Source organism: Haliotis cracherodii, unplaced genomic scaffold, assembly GCF_022045235.1.
Source record: "Haliotis cracherodii isolate W230 unplaced genomic scaffold, xgHalCrac1.p SCAF_5, whole genome shotgun sequence".
In the NCBI taxonomy this organism is placed as follows: Eukaryota; Metazoa; Mollusca; class Gastropoda; order Lepetellida; family Haliotidae; genus Haliotis; species Haliotis cracherodii.
In genome coordinates this window covers 28,435,193-28,458,929 of record NW_027266308.1, presented here as the reverse complement: position 1 = coordinate 28,458,929, position 23,737 = coordinate 28,435,193, and the positions used below count along the sequence as shown (strand labels likewise).

Sequence of the window (23,737 nt, the reverse complement as noted above, 5' to 3'; positions counted from 1 at the left end):
GGAAGTCTCGTGACCATGAATTTAGCTCGTATGTGTAAAAAATAACGCGAAGACTTAGCTGGTATATTCTCAATAGGCCCTAACAATAGAAGGGACATAACTGCCGTCTGCAAGGATATCAATAAACTCCACACAGTGTCACAAGGAATAATACCCAATGCTCTAAATGTTTAGCGCAATGGTAGGAGTTTAGGTTTAGTTCAAAATGTCGGAAGATATGTGTAAACCAGAAATGGAGCCAGCTCCACCGAGTGAGGAACTCGCGAAACAGGCTGATGATAATCAAGGTAATCCTATGTTGATTTAAGGCATTGAGACCTATTCTAATTTAATGCATGTGGATAATGATCTAAATTTTTATCAGAGATACATATTTCCAGATTTTGTCGACCACATACGTGGAATAATGTTGGAAAAGAAAACTAGCCAGAACTAGTGTTTACATTTTAATTTTACTCATACAATACAATTAATGGTCATGACAATCAATGCACAAGGCAGTGCAGAGTTGTAAATGAAGGGTGTAGAGTAGATTTACAGATTGTTTCTGACATGGCACATGTATTAACGTGAAACTGCTATGTCGAAGTGCAATAGCCTATATGTGCGATATTACCAGATTGCAGCATTTTATGTGCAAGGTGGTTTTTTTCCATTTGTATTGCAATTTCTACCTTTGAAAGGTTCAGTGAAATATATGAGACAACCATGGATACAATCATGTTACAAATTTAATGATGATGCATTCCTAATAAAAAATATATTCATGTTTGTTATTGGTGTAACGACACAGCAATAAAGTATTGTATCGCAATACGAGGCTCGGCGATAAAGTACATCAATTTACAACCCCTGTATCGTCATATAGACAGTACATTCGATTAAGTTATATTGGTGTAAAAAATGTGAATAACAACAGATTCTGTATCCCGTCACACGATTTCGTGCCCCTAACAATACGTGACCACTCACTTAAAGGGGCACTGATCTAACGCAATTCCCCGGGACTGGTTGTTGCCTTTGTTATTGTTTTTTCCTAGTGAGTACCCGGATGTATAGCAGAAATCTAGACTAGTTCGCGACCTCTGTAGCGCCATTCGTAAGCGCATTAGTAACTTTATTGGTAGTAATAAGGGCGTATGGTCACATTGATCAACAAAATGAAATACAGTTTTCGAGATATTAAGGAAAGGTAGGTATCTTTGTGGGTAGCATCGGTAATGGTGACGAAGTTTTGATAAGTCACCTGCTTGGTAATTTTGCGATTTTCGTTTACACTATTTTGACTTGCAACACAAAGTAAATATTTCACCTGAGCCTTTTTTATAGTGTGTGGGTTTTTTTACTGTCAAAATGTGTAACATTTTCAAATTTATTAAACGCCTAAATACTCCGTTATTTTACAAAGTGACTGAAAAACATTTCCATCTATATTATTATGATAACGAATTCCAAACATTTTGATGTTTAATGTCATCACCAAGAGACTGAAGATGTTACGTTGAAAAGTACATTTCCATGTTGTTTGGCTTCTAATCCTACATAATAATCTGTTGTGGTGTTTTTAGGCCCTTTTGATCGTCTTAATCAATCTGGACAGATTTTTTAGTCAAAATGACTGAAATATTTACACATTTTATAAATTGCCTGAGAGAATCACATTTTACAAATTGACGGTAATATATACACGCTTACAAGGGAAAAGGCCTGTGAAAACAACGTCTATCGCGCATTGAAGAATTTCCCAACCAAGACGTAGAGAAACAAGGACGAATCGGTTCAATGCTAAAGCAAATGAAGGAAGCAAATACCATAATTACAACCTACCAAAGTTATGTGTATAAATTTTAGGCAGCTTCCTTGTTCGAGAAATGTATCCGTGAATATCCACACAAAGGAACAATATCCCACTCGTCTGCAGCTGTACAAAGAAAAAATTATTCGATGTCACGTGTCTCTGTAACAATCAAATATTTTAAAAGATATATATCGTTTCGGGATATTATAACCCGTGTTCGTTTCTCAACTGATCACTTGGATTGTTTCAGGTGTTTCACATAGGTGTCAAGTTTCAAGGGTCGGCTGAGAAAGCCCACGTGATAACTATGTAAACACTCACTTTTGACATATCCACTGTGCAAGATAACAGTGATTAATCAATCAACGTATTTTCTGTTAATCCTTTGATCACTAGGAACGATCCGTTGATTTACAAAAAAAAGTAAATCAACTGATCATTCACCTCTTGCTGGTCTGCCACGTGCATATTACATAACACACATTTCACCTCACTTCAAACCTGGATTTAGATTGAATAATTACCCCAGACACAATAAATGCCAAATGGGAACCTTTGTCAGGCAATCTAAGTGGTGCTACCACTAATTGTACCTGTAATAAATTCATTAACTGAGCATCAAGTGAATGACGACAAATACACAAGTGTAGGGTTATACGAGAAAACGTGGATGACAACAAGGGAGTAGTAATCACATTATCGACGCAATCCGAAATCTGAAAATGCTTTCACTGCATGGATACTTTTTTTAGTATTAAACCACGGACTTGTTATATAGGTCTGTGATTAAACTAATAGTGTTATCATTATGGGTATTTCCAAATGACGACATCCGATGAGCTCCGCCTTTCTTTTTGTCTGTTTATTTAGGCTGAAGAAATTAATTAACATGTGCCCTTTGTCGAAATCTTTATAGATCACAGTTAACCAATCGGTGTTTATGCAAAAATGCGTAAAACAAATATTGCCTCCAGCCTCCAAGTTTATTTAACTGTCCTTTCAGACGGTAGCCCAGTCTCTGGTCACGCTCAGTTGCGTTGGGTATCATCCGGGTACTCACGGGGGAAAAAACAATAACAAAGGCAACAACCAGTCCGGGGAATTGCGTTAGATCAGTGCCCCTTTAATGACATAAATCAAGGCAGGTGCTTAAGAGCCCACTGTAAGCATGAAAGTGTTCACCGTTTGCTACTGAAGTTAAGTTCTTAAATATGCTACATAATTATATAATTATATACAACATAATGATATTCCATAAGTTTTATGAAAACACATCTGAAAAGTTACTTTTTCACTAATGCCCATTTTAATCAGACTTGATCTGATGATAATTTTGCATCAGAACAATCATATGGACCGATTATGTATCAGCTGATGTTTGTAAACATCCTGTCTGTAATTTCATGTCTCTGACTGTGCATCTATTTTTAACTTGACTATAATGGAGGGGCTCGAAATTATGTGACGGTAACAAGATGGCGCCAGATCGACTCTTCTCGTTTGGCGAGGCATTATTGCTATAAATTTAACAAGACATGGTCATTTGACCCTCAAAGTGTTAAGAGAAATACATGTTCTCAAAGGTAAGACTTAATTTTATGTAAAGGGATTGTTATTAGACACATAATGAAACATGCTTCTTAGGGCTCAAAAACTCATAACACGAGGATAGTATTTCCGGGTTGGCTCTAAATAGCATAACATAAACAGTACCCTCTAGCCTACATGTTTCTGCTTCAGTATCCAATATTTGATCTCTGAAATTGAAAAACAAGTGATTCAGGGTTGTGGTTGGATATGAATTCTGATACGAATCGTGTCGAACCCATAGTATTTACTATTTGATACATATCTGACACTACAGTGTTTATACTGGTTTACTGTTACTGATGGATGTTTGTTTTGAAAACCTATTTGATGTTATTGTAAACCTTGCAAATGTTTGAGGATGGTATGTATAAGATACATGTGATTCCAATACTTATTTTACAAAACAATTAACAGGTATACTAAGTACTTGTCTAGCATAATAGGCGGTAAACACATGCTTTCAGATTTGTGGGTGTTTTTGAGTAGAAACTTATTGACAATTTTAGCCAGATGCGGCAAATATTTACTTGATGTAAAGAAAGTTTAACAAATAAATAAAAAAATATACTTTAATATCAGGAAAAGTATTAATTGCATTAAAATCAGATCATAGTTCTCGCTACCGCTAAACAAAGATCTGATGACATCCCATTACAGGGTCATTCCAGACAAACATTTTGCAAACTTGACCGACCAGTGGAATGATTGACAAGAAGTTGACATTAGACAATCAGAAGGCAGCTTTCTTGAGCTTAACAGCACTAGTTTCAAACTGGTGACTGCGCTTCGAAACATATTTAAGGGGCGGTCGGGTAGCCTAGTGGTTAAAGCGTTCGCTCGTCACGCCGAAGACCCGGGTTCGATTCCTGACATGGGTACAATGTGTGGAGCCCATTTCTGGTGTCCCCCACTGTGATATTGCTGGAATATTGCTAAAAACGGCGTTAAACCATACTCACTCACTCACTCGAAACATATTTTGACAAATGATTGATTAAAATTTGAAAACTGAACAAAAGAACCCTCTGGAATGGCTAATAGATGGCCTAAACTGTATGGCAGTACATCCAACAGACAATACAAAGTCTCTTCCGTTCAAATATCCGATTGAAGCAAGCGATAGACGATGATTTTGATGACAGATTCAGTCGTAGATACCTTAACTATCATTTGGAATATCCCATGTTTAGTTTTTTGTAGGTTGCATTATTATAAAACACATTCTGATTGGTCGGACAATGCATAATGGGATGTCCTCAGGTCTTTGTTTAGCGGTAGCGAGTACTAAGATCAGATATAATGAGATTGGAAAAGTATTCATATGGAGTGAACAATGGTGAAAAATTTGATTTCCAGGATCCAATCCCATTTAGTGTTTTTCAACAGATCAAATTGCAGCACACACCCCTGTTAGTAAACATGTTGATGCTGAACAACTCAAAGATCAGTTGGTGTTTCAGAAACAGCAATGGTGACAGAGGCTAAAACTGACGTAGTAGAGAAGGCAGAGAAAACGGAGAAAGAGTCTGAGCTGGACAAGTATTGGAAGGCAGTGAAGGAGAATCCCAATGACTTTACTGGTTGGACATACCTGCTGCAGTTTGTTGAGCAAGAGGTAAGGCATGATATTACATACATGATAATATTCAGTCAGCTTGATATGAATCGCCATAAGCATATACTGTCGATGTTATTGTTCCAATTATATAGTGATTAAAATAAATTTAAAATCAATATCTTTTTTCAAGAAATCCAGCTTTAATGCAGTTGAGGGTGTGGCACCCAAAAATGTGCAGGTATGTATCCAGAAATGTTGACTTGGTGCCTGTTTTAGACTCCTGGACAGCCAAGAAGTGGGTATTTAAGTAACTGTCCGTAGCAGTGTGTGACATTAATAACAGACTGATGATTAGTCTTTTCAATAATTTCAGTTGGTCATAACAAATTGAGATGTACCTGACAACTGGCTATTGGTCAGATGTTTATTAAGATTGAAAGATCAGGGTTTTTTCATTGTTGCTGTATATTAACTGTAGTGTATGGGTTTGACATGTTTAGGTTCAAGCACATGGGTCTATAATGACTTGAACTTAATTGTCACACAGTGTTAATATAATGACTAAATATTGGTCTTAATTAAAGTTAGATAAATCCTGATATTTAAAGTCTTTTAGCATTTGTCAGTTGTCACTTGAAGTTGTGAATATTGGACAAGATGTATCCATGCTTCTCAATACATGTAACTTGAAGATGTTGTGAGCCATGTTTATTTCTTTTCCTCAGAACAACTTACAAGCTGCAGAGGAGGCTTATGATGCATTCTTCAGTCACTATCCTTATTGCTATGGTTACTGGAAGAAATACAGCGATTTGGAGAAGAAATTTACTGACGTTGACCGAGCTTTGGCGGTATGTACTTTTACCATTGAATTTTAAGACGTCTCGAAATGGCAGATATGGAGAAACCAAAAGACTTGACTTCAATACATGTTTGTCAAATTGTGCAAGTTTAATTTTAACTTTGGTTCTGTTGATTTCAGCATGAGAAGACTGCAAAGTCGCTCTTCAGTGTTTATCACACAAAGTCTTCTCAAGTACTCCTTAACAGTTTCATATGTAGGTTGAAAATTTAATAGGATATTACCTTTGGGAGAGGTAGTTGTTTCATTATCCTAATCAAAGAGATCATGGTAGGTGGTTTGTTACATAGGAGAGACCAAAGGATAATTATTTTTAGATGACTGCTTTGCTTTATTTTAGTGCTGTTGCATTAAAATCTCTGTGACAGAATCTGAATTGGGTTTTTTATGCTTGACCCTCAAGTTCTAGATTTTCACATCACTCTGACCAACAGTGGTTTTTTGGCACAATTTATCTTTCCATTGTTATTTCAGACACTCTTTCACCTTTTTATTTAACACTGGGTGCATCCTGATAGGTCCTTATCCTGCTTCCATAGCTACATTTTGCTTACATGTTGTAGGGAGAATGACAAATTTTGTACACGGTATTTACGGTGACAAAACATTTTGTGCAATCTATTGACTGATACATGCATGGTTACAAACATGCAGTTTATCTATTTGTTTTACAGTTCTCTTTCTACCAACCATAGGTTTTTGCTTCATAGGATCCTGTTCACTGCTCGAGGAAAGTGTCCATGAAAAGAACCTAAGCTCCCTTAAGTGCGCGTAATTCCAGAAATGAATCTTTCTCAAACCCATCTTAGCTTTAAACAAGCTTGTAACACCAAGGAATCCATCTTCCAGAGGCAAGAGTTTAATGACTTTAAAAGTCCAGTTTCTACCCTTGCTGAACTTGGCTGAAATCCCTGGGCTCGATCATAGCGCCACCAGTGGCTATTACGAGTTATGTCCCTTCTTTGCCTCTCCTATGGATTCCACCTCTTGCATCACTTGTGGCACCCGGTCAAGACGATCTGATCGGTAATCAAGATCTATATTGTGACAAAACGGGTCTTACATCACCAAGTGCATCAAATCACTTAAGCACCTTGATTAAAAACATGAAAAGATTTGGAAAATATCTGTTGACATCGAGTTGGCGGTGCACATACTTTGCAAATCCTGCAATCGATCGGAAATCTGCATGACAGTTTACAAACCGGATTTCAATTTCCTTGTGTGATTGTGATTGGACTATGCATAGACTCGTTAGTCCAGCCAAAAAAAAACTGTGACTCTCAGTTGAAAACTATGCACATCTAGAATAGTAGTTCTTAAATATAACTTCCTGACTATTATATTTTGAACACCACAAATTATCACATTTCTTTTAAAGTTAAAACACGCATTTTGGAAAACTTTGTTGCGATGAAATTTAGCTTTCATCTCATACCAATACCTTAGTAAAACCTAGTTGTGTTCTGGTATTCGGCAGACACTGGCTTTTATTTTTTCACAATAGCTTCTGTAAATATAGGCACCCTTCACAAGCAGATAAATTGCTCAACTTTTTTTTTGGTCCTCCAGAGACTTAACAGAAAATAAGTAAAAAGGAAAAGAATTGTCAACAACAATTTAGATTGTAGGGTACGAGATTTGTTCATGTTTTTTTTATGCCATGTTTTTCTTTGCAGAAAATTGCACCCAATGCATGGAGTGCTTCCCACGTACAAACACCGGGTTTGTGAAATTAAGCTAAAACTTAGCAGTCAAATTTCGCTTTTGAAATTTGTCACTCTGACATGAATGATCTAAGGCCGGGGCCACAAAGGGAGACCACTCTGAGGGCCAGCCTTCAACACAGGCGTGCACTGGGAAATAGTCACGGTAATGAAATCAGTTGTAATTCATCGTGAATCGGATTCGCTCGGGTTCCGTGGTTTTGTGGATTTCCCTTGTAACCTCGTACCCAGGGTAAAGGTATAAGTGCTGTGTTGATTGTGTTAAATATGTGTTTCTTGTTTTATCAGGTCTTTGAGCGTGGAGTTAAGGCGATCCCGTTAAGCGTTGAGCTGTGGCTGCATTACCTCAACTTCTACATCACTGAGTTTGGTTCTCATGAAGATGGGGAGGAGAAGATACGGAAGTAAGTTTCTTTGACATGCTTTGTCACTGTAAACCTTGCCTGTGAAGATCCGGGGTAGAATAGGTCTTCAGCAACCCATGCTTGTTGTAACAGGCGACTAAAGGGATCGGGTGGTCAGACTCGCTGACTGAGTTGATGCATGTCTTCGTATCCCAATTGTGTGTATCGAAGCTCATGATGTCAATCACTGGATTGTCTGGTCCTGACTTGATTATTTATAGACTGCCGTCATATAGCTGGAATATTGCTGGTTTGACCTTGATATGGAGGTATTCAATATCTTATGTGAATACTAGTGCACAATTCACTGGCCAGCTTGTTTGTCATAAGTATCTACTCTGTCTTGGTTTAATGGCTGATGTTTGGATTGTCTAGACTGTATGAGAGGTCAATCACGGCAGCTGGCACAGACTTCCGCTCCGACAAACTATGGGACTCCTATATATCGTGGGAAAACATGCGACTCAACAAGAAGCTGGTGACACAGTTGTACAAGCGATTGTTATCAATTCCCACACAGCTGTACAGCCATCACTATGACAAGTAAGTCTAGGAGTTCGGGTTTGGAAAAACAATGGGAAATTGTCTGTAACAACTTACAAAAGTTTGGATCAGATGGTTAGAAGGTGTAATTTTGCTTAATGAGTGTCATTGTACATTTGTGTGGATCAGTCCTGGTTCTTACTTACTTACTTACTTACTTACTTACTTACTTACTTACTTACTTAGGAGATTTAACGTGCGCTTTCCGACTGATGCGTATTTCGCACACGGTCCTGGTTGTCCGGTCTAGATTCAATTATAGGCAGCCCACCTTGATGTCATTACTAAGGTATATCTGTAGATCTAGCAGTTTCTAGTGAACACACTTGGTTAAATATATACAGCCAATTCCTTATTGCACCAAGCAACAACTAAATAAACAAAAAGCACTGTTCACACATTCCTTTTGGCTTCAGCTTTGGTTCAGTGAATGGGTATCCTAACTGTGGGTCATTGTTACTGTTTTGTTTGGTACATACTTGTTAACTTAGTTTTCTTTGGCTGTATCGGGGTCTCAAAAATGTCAATATGAATAAAACATCAACTTCCATCAGTCCTATGTTTCATCCCAGTCACAATATGTGGCTGAAATAGTGGTGATGAGCTTTCCTTTAAGTTGACAGTAACTTGACACCCATGATGTAACTGAAATGTGCTAACCGTAACTCTGCCATTCACCAAATAACCAGCAGGTAACTCTTATATGGTAGGGGTGAAACAATACACTGGTGTACCGGTACATCATGTCTTTTCATGTGTTGATATGATACATGGTACGTTTTATTTTGTATCGATACAAGATGATGCACTTACTACAATAAATTTATTACTACTTGTTAAATGACCCCCAGCATTTTTAAATATCACAAAATGTGTAATATGCATTTCAAGTTCACTACTAAAAATAACCACTAAGAACACGTGTCGACAGCTAGCTTTCCTTTTGAACCTGCTCTGAAATATTTATTGTCAAAAGGTTTCCATGCAATTTGAAGTAAATATATGTATTGCTGATTTGGTTGATGAAAGTCATCATATCCCGATTACGTAGATCAATGCTCATGATAGCAATCACTGGACTGTCTGGTCCAGATTCAATAATTAACTGCTGCCTTCATATGGCTGGAATGTTGCGTTTAACAAACAAGCTAGTGGTTATAGACTGGGACCTGTTCTGAATTAAAGAAGCAATTCATGAAACTGAACTCAATATACTTGTGAAAAACCCTTAGATAACAGCAGGTACATTTTGACGTATTTGAGTTAATTTGTTGCTTATTTGGTTAAGAGGGGCGGGACAGCCTAGTGGTTGAAGTGTACGCTCGTCACGCTGAAGACCCAGGTTCAACCCCCATACAAACACCAGGTTTGTGAAATTAAGCTAAAACTTAGCAGTCAAATTTCACTTTTGAAATTTATCACTCTGACAGGAATGATCTAAGGCTGGGGCCACAAAGGGAGACCACTCTGAGGGCCAGCCTTCCAAACATGCGTGCACTGAGAAATAGTCACGATCATTCCCCACATGGGTACAATGTGTGAAGCTCATTTGTGGTGTACTCACTCCCTCTTACCCGCTCGCTCACTCACTCACTTACTCACTCTCACCCACTCATTCACTCACCCACTCACTCACTTACCCTCTCACTCACTCACTCTCCCTCTCTCACCCTCTCACTCACTCACTTACCCTCTCACTCACTCACCCTCTCACTCACTCACTCTCCCTCTCTCACTCTCTCACTCACTCACTTACTCACTCACTCATCTGGAACTGTTTCAGTTTCAAGAAGCACATAATGGAGAACCACCCGAAGGATATACTGAGTCTGGATGAGTTCTTGAAGCTGCGGCAAGAGGTGGTTAAGGCCAGCGTTGTTAAGGTCGAAGACGAGGAGGCAGGCTCTGAGGCCCCGCCTGGGGAGGATGCTCCCCCTGGGGTGGAGGCACCACCTGGGGTAGAAGCTGTTGGGGGGATGGTGAGTTCATTGAAACTGGTTCCAAATTCTTATTGTTATTAAGGCTTTCATATCATTTGTCTGATTGAATCATATTTTGGGTTGTCTTTGATAATTTATACATCATTTTGAAAAAAGATTCTGCTGGTGTTGTATCTACAGGTATCCAGTATTCAGATGGAAATATTCAGACGTATGCTTAGTAAGAGTTTTCAGTATTTTATTAACTTCAGCATGTTTAGTCATATCTCAATCAGATTTGTTAGAGGTAATGTGTTCAGTAAGAAATGGTGTAACAGTTGATGTACATCCAATATGAAGATTTGACCAACTCACCAATAGGGCTGTCACTGATCAATAGGGCTGTTATGATTCACCGATACCTACGGTATCATCAATTCTAAGATACACACAATACTTGAATTTTCAGTTTGTGAGATCACGATACGCTATAAAAAGAACAGGAACTAATAGAGTTACCTCCCATAATGGCAGAAGTAGTATTATACCATAGCACCACCTGTAAGCATGGCAGAACACAAGGACGTGGTACCTGAGGACGTGCCGACTGTTAAATTTAATAACCATCCCTTCATTTAAAACTGTTTTGTTCTTGTGGGTTTCTTGAGTTTTTGAGATAACAATAAATAAATGTACGAAGAAAGAGGTATTAGACCTGTATTTCAATGATTTCATCATTTCTCACTATTTGATGTAGTGTATCATTATACCAGTAGTATAGTTAGTCCGTATCGTGATACAAATCATATCGCAAGATACCAGTCAATACTAAGCTCTATTGATCAGTGTTTTGAAAAAATGCATACAGTAAGGTTTTTGCTGTCTGTACTGTCCTGTACCAACTTGTTGTGTTTGACCAACTGATACCTGTACTGTCCTGTACCAACCTGTTGTGTTTGACCAACTGATACCTGTACTGTCCTGTACCAACTTGTTGTGTTTGACCGACTGATACCTGTACTGTCCTGTACCAACTTGTTGTGTTTGACCGACTGATACCTGTACTGTCCTGTACCAACTTGTTGTGTTTGACCGACTGATACCTGTACTGTCCTGTACCAAGTTGTTGTGTTTGACCAACTGATACCTGTACTGTCCTGTACCAACTTGTTGTGTTTGACCAGCTGATACCTGTACTGTCCTGTACCAACTTGTTGTGTTTGACCTACTGATACCTGTACTGTCCTGTACCAACTTGTTGTGTTTGACCAACTGATACCTGTACTGTCCTGTACCAACTTGTGTTTGACCAACTGATACCTGTACTGTCCTGTACCAACTTGTTGTGTTTGACCAACTGATACCTGTACTGTCCTGTACCAACTTGTTGTGTTTGACCAACTGATACCTGTACTCACAGGCTGATGAGGATGAAGCCAAGAGGTTGCGGGAGCGGATCTTGGAGCACCAAGAGACAGTCCACAGACTGAATGAGGATGAAGTCAGCAAAAGATGGACTTATGAGGAGGCTGTAAGTTTTCGTGTTAAGAAAACTGTAGGTTCATTTTGTAATCTAAAAAAATTAGTATCAATATGTAAAGTGAAACCTCTGACTATGATCTATACAAATGATTTCAAAACATGTGACTGAAATTTGACTGAAATGATATTTGCAAAAGAGAGTTAATTCGATATATTCAACTGCATCCTGAATTGGGAGGATTTCTGTGCACAATAGTTAAATGTCTGTCCTGTGATTTGTTGAGAAAGAAATACCACTCATACATTGATCATGTCAATTTGCTATTTCTCAAGCCAGTGGAACCACCCTGTGTTTCAGATTCGTCGCCCATATTTCCATGTGAAACCTCTTGAAAGAGCTCAGCTGAAAAACTGGCGGGAATACTTGGACTATGAGATAGAAAATGGATCCCATGAACGAGTCGTTGTGCTGTTTGAGAGATGTATGATCGCATGTGCACTTTATGAAGACTTCTGGATGAAAGTGAGTAAAATGTCCCTGTCCTTACAAAAATCTAAATCAGAAGTACATTACACTGGAAATATGAACGTACAAAGGAATATGAATTAATGTAAAAGTTACTTATCAGGGTTCTGCAGAATGTAAATTGCCATGTTTTCCAAACCATGAAAAACCAAAAAAATTGAATGGGTGTGAATTAGATCTACATTCACACTAGGTGAAAAGAACCTTGTCAAAACTGAAGTAAAATAAAAAGATGTCGTCTAAGTATACACATGACCTAGGTATTTGGTATATTTGCAGTACGCCAAATACCTAGAACAGCACAATGTAGACGGCGTGAGGAGCGTGTACCAGCGAGCCTGTACAATCCACTTGCTGAAGAAGCCGTACATTCACCTATCTTGGGCAGCGTTTGAGGAGAGACAAGGTAACTTGGCAATCTGGAGGGCATGACTACATGACACTCCTGTTATGGACAACAAACATTTTCTTTGTAATGATTAAGAGCTGCTTCGTGCCCTTAATCAGGTGAATACCGAGTAAGCATATAGACACAATGATGTTTAAACAAGGTAGGGTTAATTAATGTACAGAGATAACAATATAATGAGGAAGCCAGGGAGATTAACAGGAGAGAAGCCAATTAAGTACACTGAAGGTGTGGTGATAGGGCTTAGTGTAATAGTGAATGTGCTTTGTGTAATAGTGATTGTGCTTAGTGTAATAGTGATTGGGCTTAGTGTAATAGTGATTGGGCTTAGTGTAGTAACAAAGAGATGACTATGGTAATCAAGACATACAGTTTTCCATGCTAGTTTTGTGAAAGGCCTGGTCTTGGTTTCCCTACAGCATCACCTACTATTGTCTATATCACACAGTGAGCTTGTCACTAGCAGAACAATGGATAGTTACAGCCAAGAATTGGAAGCCAGTCAGGAATTGGGGACAAAGAGCATTGTTCTTGCATTCCATACTACAGACCATTATTATTGTCAACTTATTTCTAATCTTATTTGGATATTCCAAATATTTTCATGGGATGAAGACATATAACAGACATATATTTTTACAGATGTTTTCTGACATCCCTGTGTTATGTCTTGGAAATTAAATTGATGTAGCATGCTCAACAGCAGTAAATACACATAGTTGGTGTCCTAACAGTGTTCATCTGTCCTCAGCAAGAGGAGAACTGCTCACAGGTTACCTACTGTCATCAATGTCTGCCAGGGTTACCATTTAACACTAGACTGCCAGCCTGGGGATAGTACTAATACCTGTGGCACAAATTTCCCCATTTCCTGGTTGTTTTAACATTAGAAACATTTCATCTTTACCCAGGCTAGAAAGTTCTAACCCTGTATGCCCTTGTACAGATGCTACCCGTGCCTATAAACAGCGACAAGGCAGAAGATATTTATTGACAATAAACATTAATTCATTTTAGTATATTTTTTTATTTGACAAAATATAACAAATATGTATAATTCAGTATAACAAAAATGACCCAGCACTAAGTGACTAGAGCACTAAGCCTTGTGTACAGGCACCCCTGAATTGCTGAACCATATGCTGAACCATTTCGATGGACAATTTGTATCTGTACAAGTATACTGAGTCAGCAACAAGTTGCTTGGAATTATTTGAAGTTTCACAAGGATGCCAGTGAGCATGAGGACAGGATCTTGGTGATCTAGTTTCTTTATGGCCTTCGCTGTGAAGCCATTCCTGTCATCAAGTACCATCCAGTATTGTTCCTTAAACTATCCGTGCCGCTGAAACACATTATGTTCTCTGGACATCCCGATGGATATGGCTCTGCCCTGCTTGATGTCTGCGAGGTACTCCTCCGCTGTCAGCTCCTGGATGGGCTGGCCGGCGCTCCTGTAGCATCTCCTGACTTGTAGGTACTTGTTGAAGGCGTATCTCATGTACATCTCACGCACACCCTCCGCGATACACTTCCTCTGTAGCAACAGCATGCCATGCCGGATGTGGCCACTGGGGACTTGGGAGGTCAGCTTCCTTGATAGCTCCGTGATGTACTCATCTGCAAGAGGTGAAAGAGTATATTTCAACGTTACCAATCTTATGATCCAGTGTTGACAGGCAAGGGAATTGTACACATCTATGTGAAGTCTGTGAATAATTATAATATTTACACTGGAGTTTTTGACCAATGTCAAGCACTGAATATCATATCTTCGACAATAATTTCTCCGTAGGAAGTATGTAGGGCAAGTTGGGAGATAAGTTCTTGTTACAGAAAGTATTAACAGAATTAATTGGAATGTGAACTAACCTATAGAGTGTGCTCGTTCTATGGCCATGTCATGCTTGTTTATCAGGTCTTGGGGACACGTCGGTCCTCCCTGTGCAGGCTTTTGAAGTCGAGATACACGGCTGCCCATTCTGCTTTACGAGGATGTATCAGTGTGGCTGTCTTAAAATGTGTGACTGAGGAAGACCTGCTTGTAATTTATATAATCTATGAACCTCCTCCTAGTCTATTAGTAGAGGCCTTGTTTGTACAACAGTCAACACATCCTTTGCTCCAGTGGGGTTGTTTTAGTAAGGGATTTGTTTTAATTGTCATTACCTATCACAACCCTCTTTGTTTTGAGGATTTAACAATAAAGTGCAATTTAACAGTGTGTGATGAGCTCGGGTGTAGTTTCATGCTTGAATTGTTTATGAACACGTTTTGTCTTTTTCCACTTAGGTAGGCTTTGTTTGAGGGCAATGTCTGCCTACAGCTGATTGTGTTGTTGTGTGTGTGATCACTAAGGGCCTGTGTGAGTAGATGCTGGGGGTCTGTATCAACATTGTGTTGCCACCCACACATGTGTTTGTATTGTAACATTCTCATGAATCTACATGTTTTCTCATCCACTTTAGATTGAAACTTTTTTTCAAATTGCAGTTTATTTTATGAATGGTGGACTCATTCTCTGAGACTGTGGCCTACTTTCATTCTTCAGATTAATTTGTATGGGGATTTTATGTTTATTTCTGTTGGACTCAAAGATGTTTAGGTAGAAATGAAAGTAAAGGGAAAATTGTTGTTCTTTCACCTTCTTGGTATGTGTATCATGGTATGTGTATCATGGTGTGAGATGTGTATCATGATACGTAGTGAGGGAATACAGATGTCCCTTCACTTAAATGTGATGTGTATCATGGTACATAGGTTGGAATGTGATATGTATCCTGGTGCACAAAAACGAGAACACATTTCAAGATATGCTTTCATCTCCAGCACAACTTTACAACATAACAATATAACTTTTTGTTTCAGCCTTGATGGTAGTCAATTTCATTTGTGGGTCAGGCTTGGAAGCTTAGATGTGATTTTACAAATATCAAGGCATTGACTGTAATGTGGTCCACACCTTGGTGTAAAGGTCCTGATATCCTATTATTTACAGACTGCCGTCATATAGCTGGAATATTGCTGAGTGCGGCATAAAACAAACAACCAACCAATCATTTATCCCCTTTCATTACAGGGACTTCAGGGGCAATGGGGTAGCCTTGTAGTTAAAGCGTTCATTTGTCACACTGAAGCCCGGGTTCAATTCCCCACATGTGTGCAATGCGTAAAACCACGCTCTCTCACTCACTCACTCACTCACTCACTCACTCACTCACTCACTCACTCACTCACTCACTCACTCACTCACTCACTCACTCACTCACTCACTCACTCACTCACTCACTCACTCACTCACTCACTCACCCACCCACCCACCCACCCACCATGGTACATGTACAAGTATTAATTGAATGATTCATAAAACATACTCACTCACTCACCCACCCACCCACCCACCATGGTACATGTACAAGTAGTAATTGAATGATTCATAAAACATATTTATTATATAAAGTTAATGATGAACCATTACAGTTATGAACTTTTTTCCCCAGGAAATTATCCAGAGGCAAGTGATGTCCTGTCAAACATTGAGAAAAATGTGCCAAATCTTGTAATGGTGTCTATGCGGCGTATCAGTCTGGAACGTCGCCAGGGCAACCATGAAAATGTGGAGAACTTGTACCAATCCTACATCACTAAAGCAGCAACACCAGCTATCAGATCTTTCTACTCAATCAAATTTGCACGCTATCTCAGGAAGGTAAGAATATACAAGAAAGAGGAGTTGGAGACATGAGCTTAATAAAGGAACATTATGGACATGACGTCTCAAGACATGCAGCAAAACACCTGCATGAAAGCATCATGTTTCTGCTTATATATAAAGAAATAAATACTTTAAAAGTCGATTACATATTCTTGCCATTTACAAAAGAAAGGATGGTCCAAGATATTGCTTGAGAACACACCCGTGAAGATCCAGGTTAGAATAGGTTTTCAGCAACCCCTGTTGTAAGAGGCAACTTTGCTTGTTGTGAGGATCAGGTGGTCAGGCTCTCTGACTTGGTTGATGCATGTCATGGTATCCCAGTTGCGTTGATCAATGCCCATGATATCAATCACTGGATTGTCTGGTCCAGTCTCGCTTATTTAAAGACTGACGTTATATAGCTGGAATATTGCTGAGTGCGGCATTAAACAACAAACAAAGCTTCAGATACATATTTTCTGTTTTTGCAACCAGGTGTTACTATCTCATTTTCAGGTCAAGTATAATTATGAAACATCTTAAATTATTTCAAGATTATTATTACCAGATATTCTGATTGATGTGTATGTTATGTGAATGTATTTGTCTTCCAGATTAGGGGTAATGTAGAAAAAGCAAGAGAAGTCTTGGCAGAAGCTCTGGAAAAAGATAAGGTATTTAAATGTTTCCTTTGTATCTAAGAGTTCAGAAGAGTTAGTCACTTTGTGGGTGGGTGCTTGATAGCCTTGTGGTCTTACTTGACTCAAGTTGCTAAACAGAGATACAGTCCTTAGCTTCCAGGATCCGCTTATCACAGGTTTGAATCCAAGATTCACCCAGACCCCTATCTTTACAATGGATTTGACCAAAGTGGTCTTCCTCCCACATTAAGTTTCTTGTTTATTATCCCCCGCCCAACGAAGTTGGCGGGGGATATAGAAACGGGCTCTGTCCGTCCGTCACGTTTCATTTCCGGAGCATAACGCATAAACCGTTCAATATTTTTTCATCAAACTTTGCAGGTCTGTCAGGTACATGCTGAACTGGTGCCTTTTGCTATTGAGAAATTTTAGAAATTTTTATTTTTTTACGTTTCCATGGCAACAAGATGGACTTAGGTTCTGTGAGGGTAGGGTTCGTTTCCGGAGCATAACTCATAAACCATTCAATATGTTTTCATCAAACTTTGCAGGTCTGTCAGGTACATGCTGAACTGGTGCTCTTTGCTATTGAGAAATTTTAGAAATTTTTATTTTTTTACGTTTCCATGGTAACAAGATGGACTTAGGTTTCAAACTCATCTTTTTTTTACAATTTCCATGACAAGTTCCACCTCGGTTAAAAAAGGTTGGGGTTTGTTTAGATTTAATTATGTCATAAATTCTGCAACAGAGGCGGGGGATATAGCCACGTTAGTGGCAAAATCTTGTTGTTTAACACTCACTCAGCGATATTGCAACTATGGGGTATATGATGATGTAAATAATTGAGTCTGGACCAGACAATCCAGTGATCATCAACATAAGCATCAATCCATGCAATTGGTATACAATGACATTCTACAGTAATATATGGTAATCAGATTGTGTACTCTCAACACTTAAAGGCCTGTCATTGCATGTCAGTATATGTATTTATATACCTGCATATGTACGACCCAGTGGGGGTGCCAGGTTAGAATAGTCCCCAGCATCCTACACTGAGAGATGACCAAATGGTTTCGATGGTTGATGGCATGTAATCCTTCCTCCAATAGCATGGCCAATGTTGTCCACAATATCAATCTCTTAATTGTCTGGTCCAGGGACCCGAATATTGCTGAAATATTGCTGAAATATTGCTGAGTGCGACGTTAAACAACGTAAAACATGGAAACGTCTGATCCAAAAGTGTTTATTTACCGGCTGTCATCGTATAGTTAGAATATTGCTGTGTGCGTCATTAACAAAGCATATGCACAAAATATTTTAAAAACATTTTGTTTCATATTAATAGTTTGTATAATATTATAATGAAATGTACCAATCCAAGATTATCATTGTCCTCATGGGGTTCCTTCTTGTGTTTTCCAGAAGAATGAGAAGTTGTTCTTACAGCTTCTTGACCTTGAGTATCAGACACAACCCATTGAAGAGCAGCGTGTCTTGGATGTGTTTAGCAACGCTCTCAAGAGTGACCTGTCTGCCGATTTTAAGGTGAAGGTTTCACAGAAGAGAATGGAGTTCCTTGAAGACTTTGGCACCTGTATTCAGAGGTGAGTCATGGTGGTTTTATTAATCACCGACCGCCCCCGTGGTCAAGTGGTAGAGCATCCCCCCTGTAGAGCGGAAGGCCTGGGGTTCGATCCCCGGCCACGTCATACCTAAAGACGTTTAAAGATAGTACTTGTTGTTACCCTGCCTAGCCCTCAGCATTAAGGGCCGAAAACAAGGACTGGCCCGCTCGTAGTCAGTATAATGTGTCTGAGTGGGGTATTCATGTTAAACTCCTCTGACATGGTATCTCTCTATAATGTGGATGCAAGTCACTATGTAAGTGCAATGACAATAAACCTCATTTCACCTCACTTTGTCTCCATCAGGATGTCTGGAATAACGTCTCCTAACATGAATGATGCTGATCATTTATATTGTGACCAGTCATGACGGCAACTCTTGCAAGATGATATCAAGCTTGATATTGATCTAAACGTGTTGCCAATATTACCCAGTCTTGTCTGTCTATCGGTAAGATGTTGTACCTTCACCTAGGACAGATGTTTTAACCTGCGCTAGATATTGGCACTAGTCCTATAGTCCCTGCTAAACTGCCCAATAGTTATCATCATAAGGACTAGTATTAACACAGACAAGATGGATGAATGTGGTTGATATGTCCCACAGTGAGGGTCACTTGGTTAAAGGAAACATATGCAAATTTGAGAGGCATATAGAAGTTGGCGTTCTAAGTAAGGGTAAGATATATGGATGAACAACTTCTTTATTACAATTAGGAGTGACAATCATTTGACTTGCTTAATAACGATGTTAGAACCTCCATCAAAAAGTTCCTCCTAATTGTAATAAATAAGTTCATCCATACATCTTATCCTAACAGAACATATGCAGACTAAAGAAATGAGACAGTATTCCTCACTTAAAGGATACCTTTAACATACCCAAAATTTCTTGATGGTAATATTTCCCTGACAACATTCTAGCTGTCTTGAATACCAGTAAACAGTATATATCCTGTTGGAGTTGTCATGTATGTTTTTTTACTTCAGAATAACTGATGCATATGATGAACATCAAAAGCTTGTGAAAGACCATAACAGTGATAGAAAGAAGAAGCACCCGGATGCCATGTATGTATGGAGTGAATCATCCTGAACACATGCTGGACAGTTGTTAAGTTGTCTTTAAACAATGAGCAATTCACAAGCATTTTACTGGACACCTATCAGTCATGTTTGTTGGATGTTACTTATTCAACTGCCCACAACAGGGTTACTATTTTGGAAATAGGGTGATAAATAGTGTTGGGAATTGGTTTGAAATATCCAACAAAACATCAAATAATTACTTGAAAATAAAAGATCCATAATAGAGGGAGTCAGCCTCATCATTGGTGTCAGTGATAATCCTTTAGGTCCACAAAGATTTATTTTTGTAACTTTGGTAACAGAAAATTGTGTTTACTAAAAAGCATTTATTTTATGACTTTCTAGCCATTTGTGTAAACCCATCTGTAAAAAAATAGAAAAATGTGGGAGTTGACAAAATTGAAGGTCAGTTATGGCTGCTAAGTATGAATGATACTTCAATAAACCACTGAAGAAGACTTTCCCACTGTGACTTTCCTGTGTGTGTCTTCTGACAGGATGACCTTGGTTTGTGCAGCCTGTTTACTGTTGACCAATGCAATGAAAAAGATAACTCACATTGTCGTTTCAGAGATGATAATCACGCACCTCCGGAGAAGAAGCATAAACATGATAAATACAAGTCTGAAACAAACGGCAGCAGTGCAACGGGAGATGCTTCAAGTCATCATTCATCTGCAGACACCAACACCTACAACTACCATTGGCCGAACTATTCAGTACGTTTTGTATGTTGTTGTTGTGCTTGAACAATACAAGTGTTTCAGCCTTGCAATATGAACAACTCTTGGACATCATCAATATTCATAATTAGAGTGGGTCTTATGTTAGCACCCATCTTATTTGAATCGAGGGACCACTTACAACTGAAGTTTTAACATTATGGCTATCACAAGGACCACTTGACTTTCATGGTTCATTTCAAACTGTCATTATATATATATATATATATATATATATATATTAATTATATATGCTAGATAAAGATAACACGTACAATGTTGCTGCAGTATTGCTGATGGAGGTGTGAAATTTTTACTCAATTGCTCTTGTGGGCTAGCCAAGCATGACAGCTGGCAGCCTGCTTTGAACTATGCCTGAGTTTGATAAGTCAGCATTCTCTCACAACTCATTTAAATTCCACGATTGCAGTAGTGTGGGCTACTAGTGCAATACAATCGCAATAGTGAAACTACCCCAGTAGTTGCCCTTGATAGACCGTATCTGTCATATAGTTGTAGCATATCCATGTCTTGTTTCAGAGTTCATACCCCGCCTACCACTCTCACTACGGAGCATATGGATCATACGGCTCCTACTACCCATCGTAGACGTCATGCAACATGTCACGTCATGTGCCCCCCGACTTTCCAGAGATCATGTGGTTCTGAATGTGTGTTTGATGCCAAGTACAACTGAAGTTCGGCCTGTGTAACCAGGGACGGAAGACTGCACCGGTGCTTTGGTGATCAAACAGACGGATCGCCAATTCATTGTTTCTTCATGTCAGACTGTCAAGCTTTCTGTATATTTTTGCAGGTGTATTGGGGTATCTTCACTTAGTCAACATACCATATACAATATATATTTCAATCAAAAATACCAAAGTTTTCCAAATATTTTTGTGAGCAGAAACTTTTGCCTGTATTATCATACACAGTACTGTAGATGTGAAATGATGTTTCAAGACGCATTTGACAAACTGTTATGTCCTTTCTGTACAGGAATATGTACTTAAATGAATCGGCCATTTAAAGAATCACTTCACACATTGAAAATATTGACTTGAGGTGTTCAATTATGGGAGGAGCTGGATGGGAAGGGTGGCCAAGTGATCTTCAGAGCAGAAATATGTTGTGCGGAGTTAAGCGCCTTGGCTGTGCCTGGATACACTGTATGTGTTCGAATCCCAGAATCTCCCGATCTGTTTCACCATCCATAAACTACAACCAGGGTCACTTTGGGCTTTCTTCTCAACAAGCTGACATATGCTATCAAGTCGGAAAAGATGAGTGATTTTGTGAACATTTTCTGTTTTGCATGAAATTGTATTTCTTGTCAATAATTTGAACATTTATTTATCAGGAATATTTCATTGCCCTGTTGAGATTTTGAACATAATGAACTATAAGTGATTTTTTTGTGCATGGGTTTTTGGTCTGAACACAATGAATGTTTTATCTTGTATTGAATTACATCTTTGACAGTTGGGTTTTTTGTCAAGTATTGTGGGTTGGGTTGTTTTAATTTTTTAATTCTTTCATAAGTAGACATGTTCATGCATTAGTGGGTTTATGTCTACTGGTCATGGGAACTGGAAGCACAAGAGACTAACACCGTAATAAAATTGCCAGAGAGTTGCATTGGCATTCATGTCAGTCGCACTATTCAGGCATATAACTCAGATTGTATTGGAAATGCTGATTAGAATAGGTCTTCAGCAACCCATGCTTGTCGTAATGTGTGACAATGCTTGTCGTAAGAGGCGGCTGACAGGATCAGGTGGTCAGGCTTGCTGACATGGTTGATGCATGTGATCGTATCCCAATTGCGTGGATCATGATATTGAACACTGGATTGTCTGGTCCTGACTCGATTATTACAATTTGGGTTTTTGTTGTTTAACGCTGCACTCAGCAATATTCCAGCCATATGACACCTGTCTGTAAATAATCAAGTCTGGACCAGACAGTCCAGTGAATGACATCATGAGCATCGATCCATGCAATTGGGATATGACCAAGATCCTGTTGTTGCCTCTTAAGACAAGCATAGTCACTATTTAAGGCAAGACCTAATCTACCCCAGATCTTCACGGGTCCGATCATTACGGACCACCATCCTATTGCTGAGTGCGACGTTAAACTAGAAACAAAACAAATGGAAGTGCTGAGGTAATAATGATTGTTTTCAATGGGATAGTTTTGCCAAAGTGACAAGTGACAACATTTTGTCTTAGAACTGAAATCCCTGCTATTTCACTTTCATAATACATCCATGGTTATGTTTTGTGATCCATTTTCAACCTAATGGCTGACTGAAGTATATATACTGTAAATGTCAGATAAGGATGTTTGGTTGTGCAGAATGGATTATTACCTGGGAAAGAATACATATATTACAACAGGGTCGCATCGAGAAATGTACTTCTCACTACAAGTGGACATTGTGCCAATGTTGTCTCCGAACTACATGTACAAGAAGTTGGAAAAACTGAACCAATAAATGGATATGCCAAGTTTCAAACATTTGTACTGTTAAGTAAAGTCCTTAAGTGTCTTTCCTTTCCTTTTCCCATGTTTTTGAAATCCAGGCTCATTGAAGTTATCAAATCATTTCAATCATGAGTGACTTTAGTCATCGTCAAATTGTATATTTTGTTTTTGTTAAAACTGTGTCAATGGTAAATTGTTAAGAAATGAATGTAACATGGTTATTTTCTTTCAATGCTACAGTGTTGTGGCAGGTCGTTGTATGAATGTTTGTTGTGTATTGGAATGGAGTTTGTTTGAAAACTGAATTTCAAATACGTTTTCTGCTGAGGTTTTTAACTGTAAATATTAAGAATGGGGAATTCGTAATGCAGTCGTATCCAGTGATATTTTAGATATGAGAAAATAAAGCAAGATAACTGATACCATTGTCACACGACTTGTTCCTGAAACTTGTCAGATGAGAGTGTCATAATTTGAGATGGGAAAAGCATACTGATACGTAGAGATGGAGGTTATCTGTTAGAGGTTGAGGCGTGCATGGGAATCACGGCAATTATGCTTCAGTATTTGTGAAGTAAGTTGTTATTTGAGTGACTTTGTTGAAATAAAAGTTGATTGCATTCTATCTTGATTTATTTGCAAT

The 23,737-nt window shown here is 38.7% G+C and overlaps 1 protein-coding gene across 3 annotated transcripts; it reads left to right on the top strand.

The window, feature by feature from the left end:
• The first annotated feature begins 174 nt into the window (after window positions 1–174).
• Window positions 175–23,719, top strand: LOC139443266 (pre-mRNA-processing factor 39-like). Of its 3 annotated transcripts, none has more exons than XM_071224240.1 (16): window positions 175–287; window positions 4,849–5,003; window positions 5,137–5,184; window positions 5,672–5,797; window positions 7,824–7,939; window positions 8,315–8,482; window positions 10,266–10,461; window positions 11,822–11,932; window positions 12,242–12,406; window positions 12,689–12,815; window positions 16,319–16,527; window positions 17,130–17,189; window positions 18,588–18,769; window positions 19,781–19,861; window positions 20,451–20,598; window positions 21,142–23,719. In XM_071224240.1, exons 1-16 carry the CDS (start codon window positions 206–208, stop codon window positions 21,208–21,210), a joined length of 2,043 nt encoding a protein of 680 aa, XP_071080341.1. In that variant the 5' UTR covers window positions 175–205; the 3' UTR covers window positions 21,211–23,719. The 3 variants fall into 3 exon arrangements, with proteins under 3 accessions (XP_071080341.1, XP_071080340.1, XP_071080342.1); XM_071224239.1 differs by having other exon boundaries at window positions 4,837–5,003; XM_071224241.1 differs by lacking the exon at window positions 5,137–5,184 and having other exon boundaries at window positions 4,837–5,003.
• Window positions 23,720–23,737: the final 18 nt, after the last annotated feature.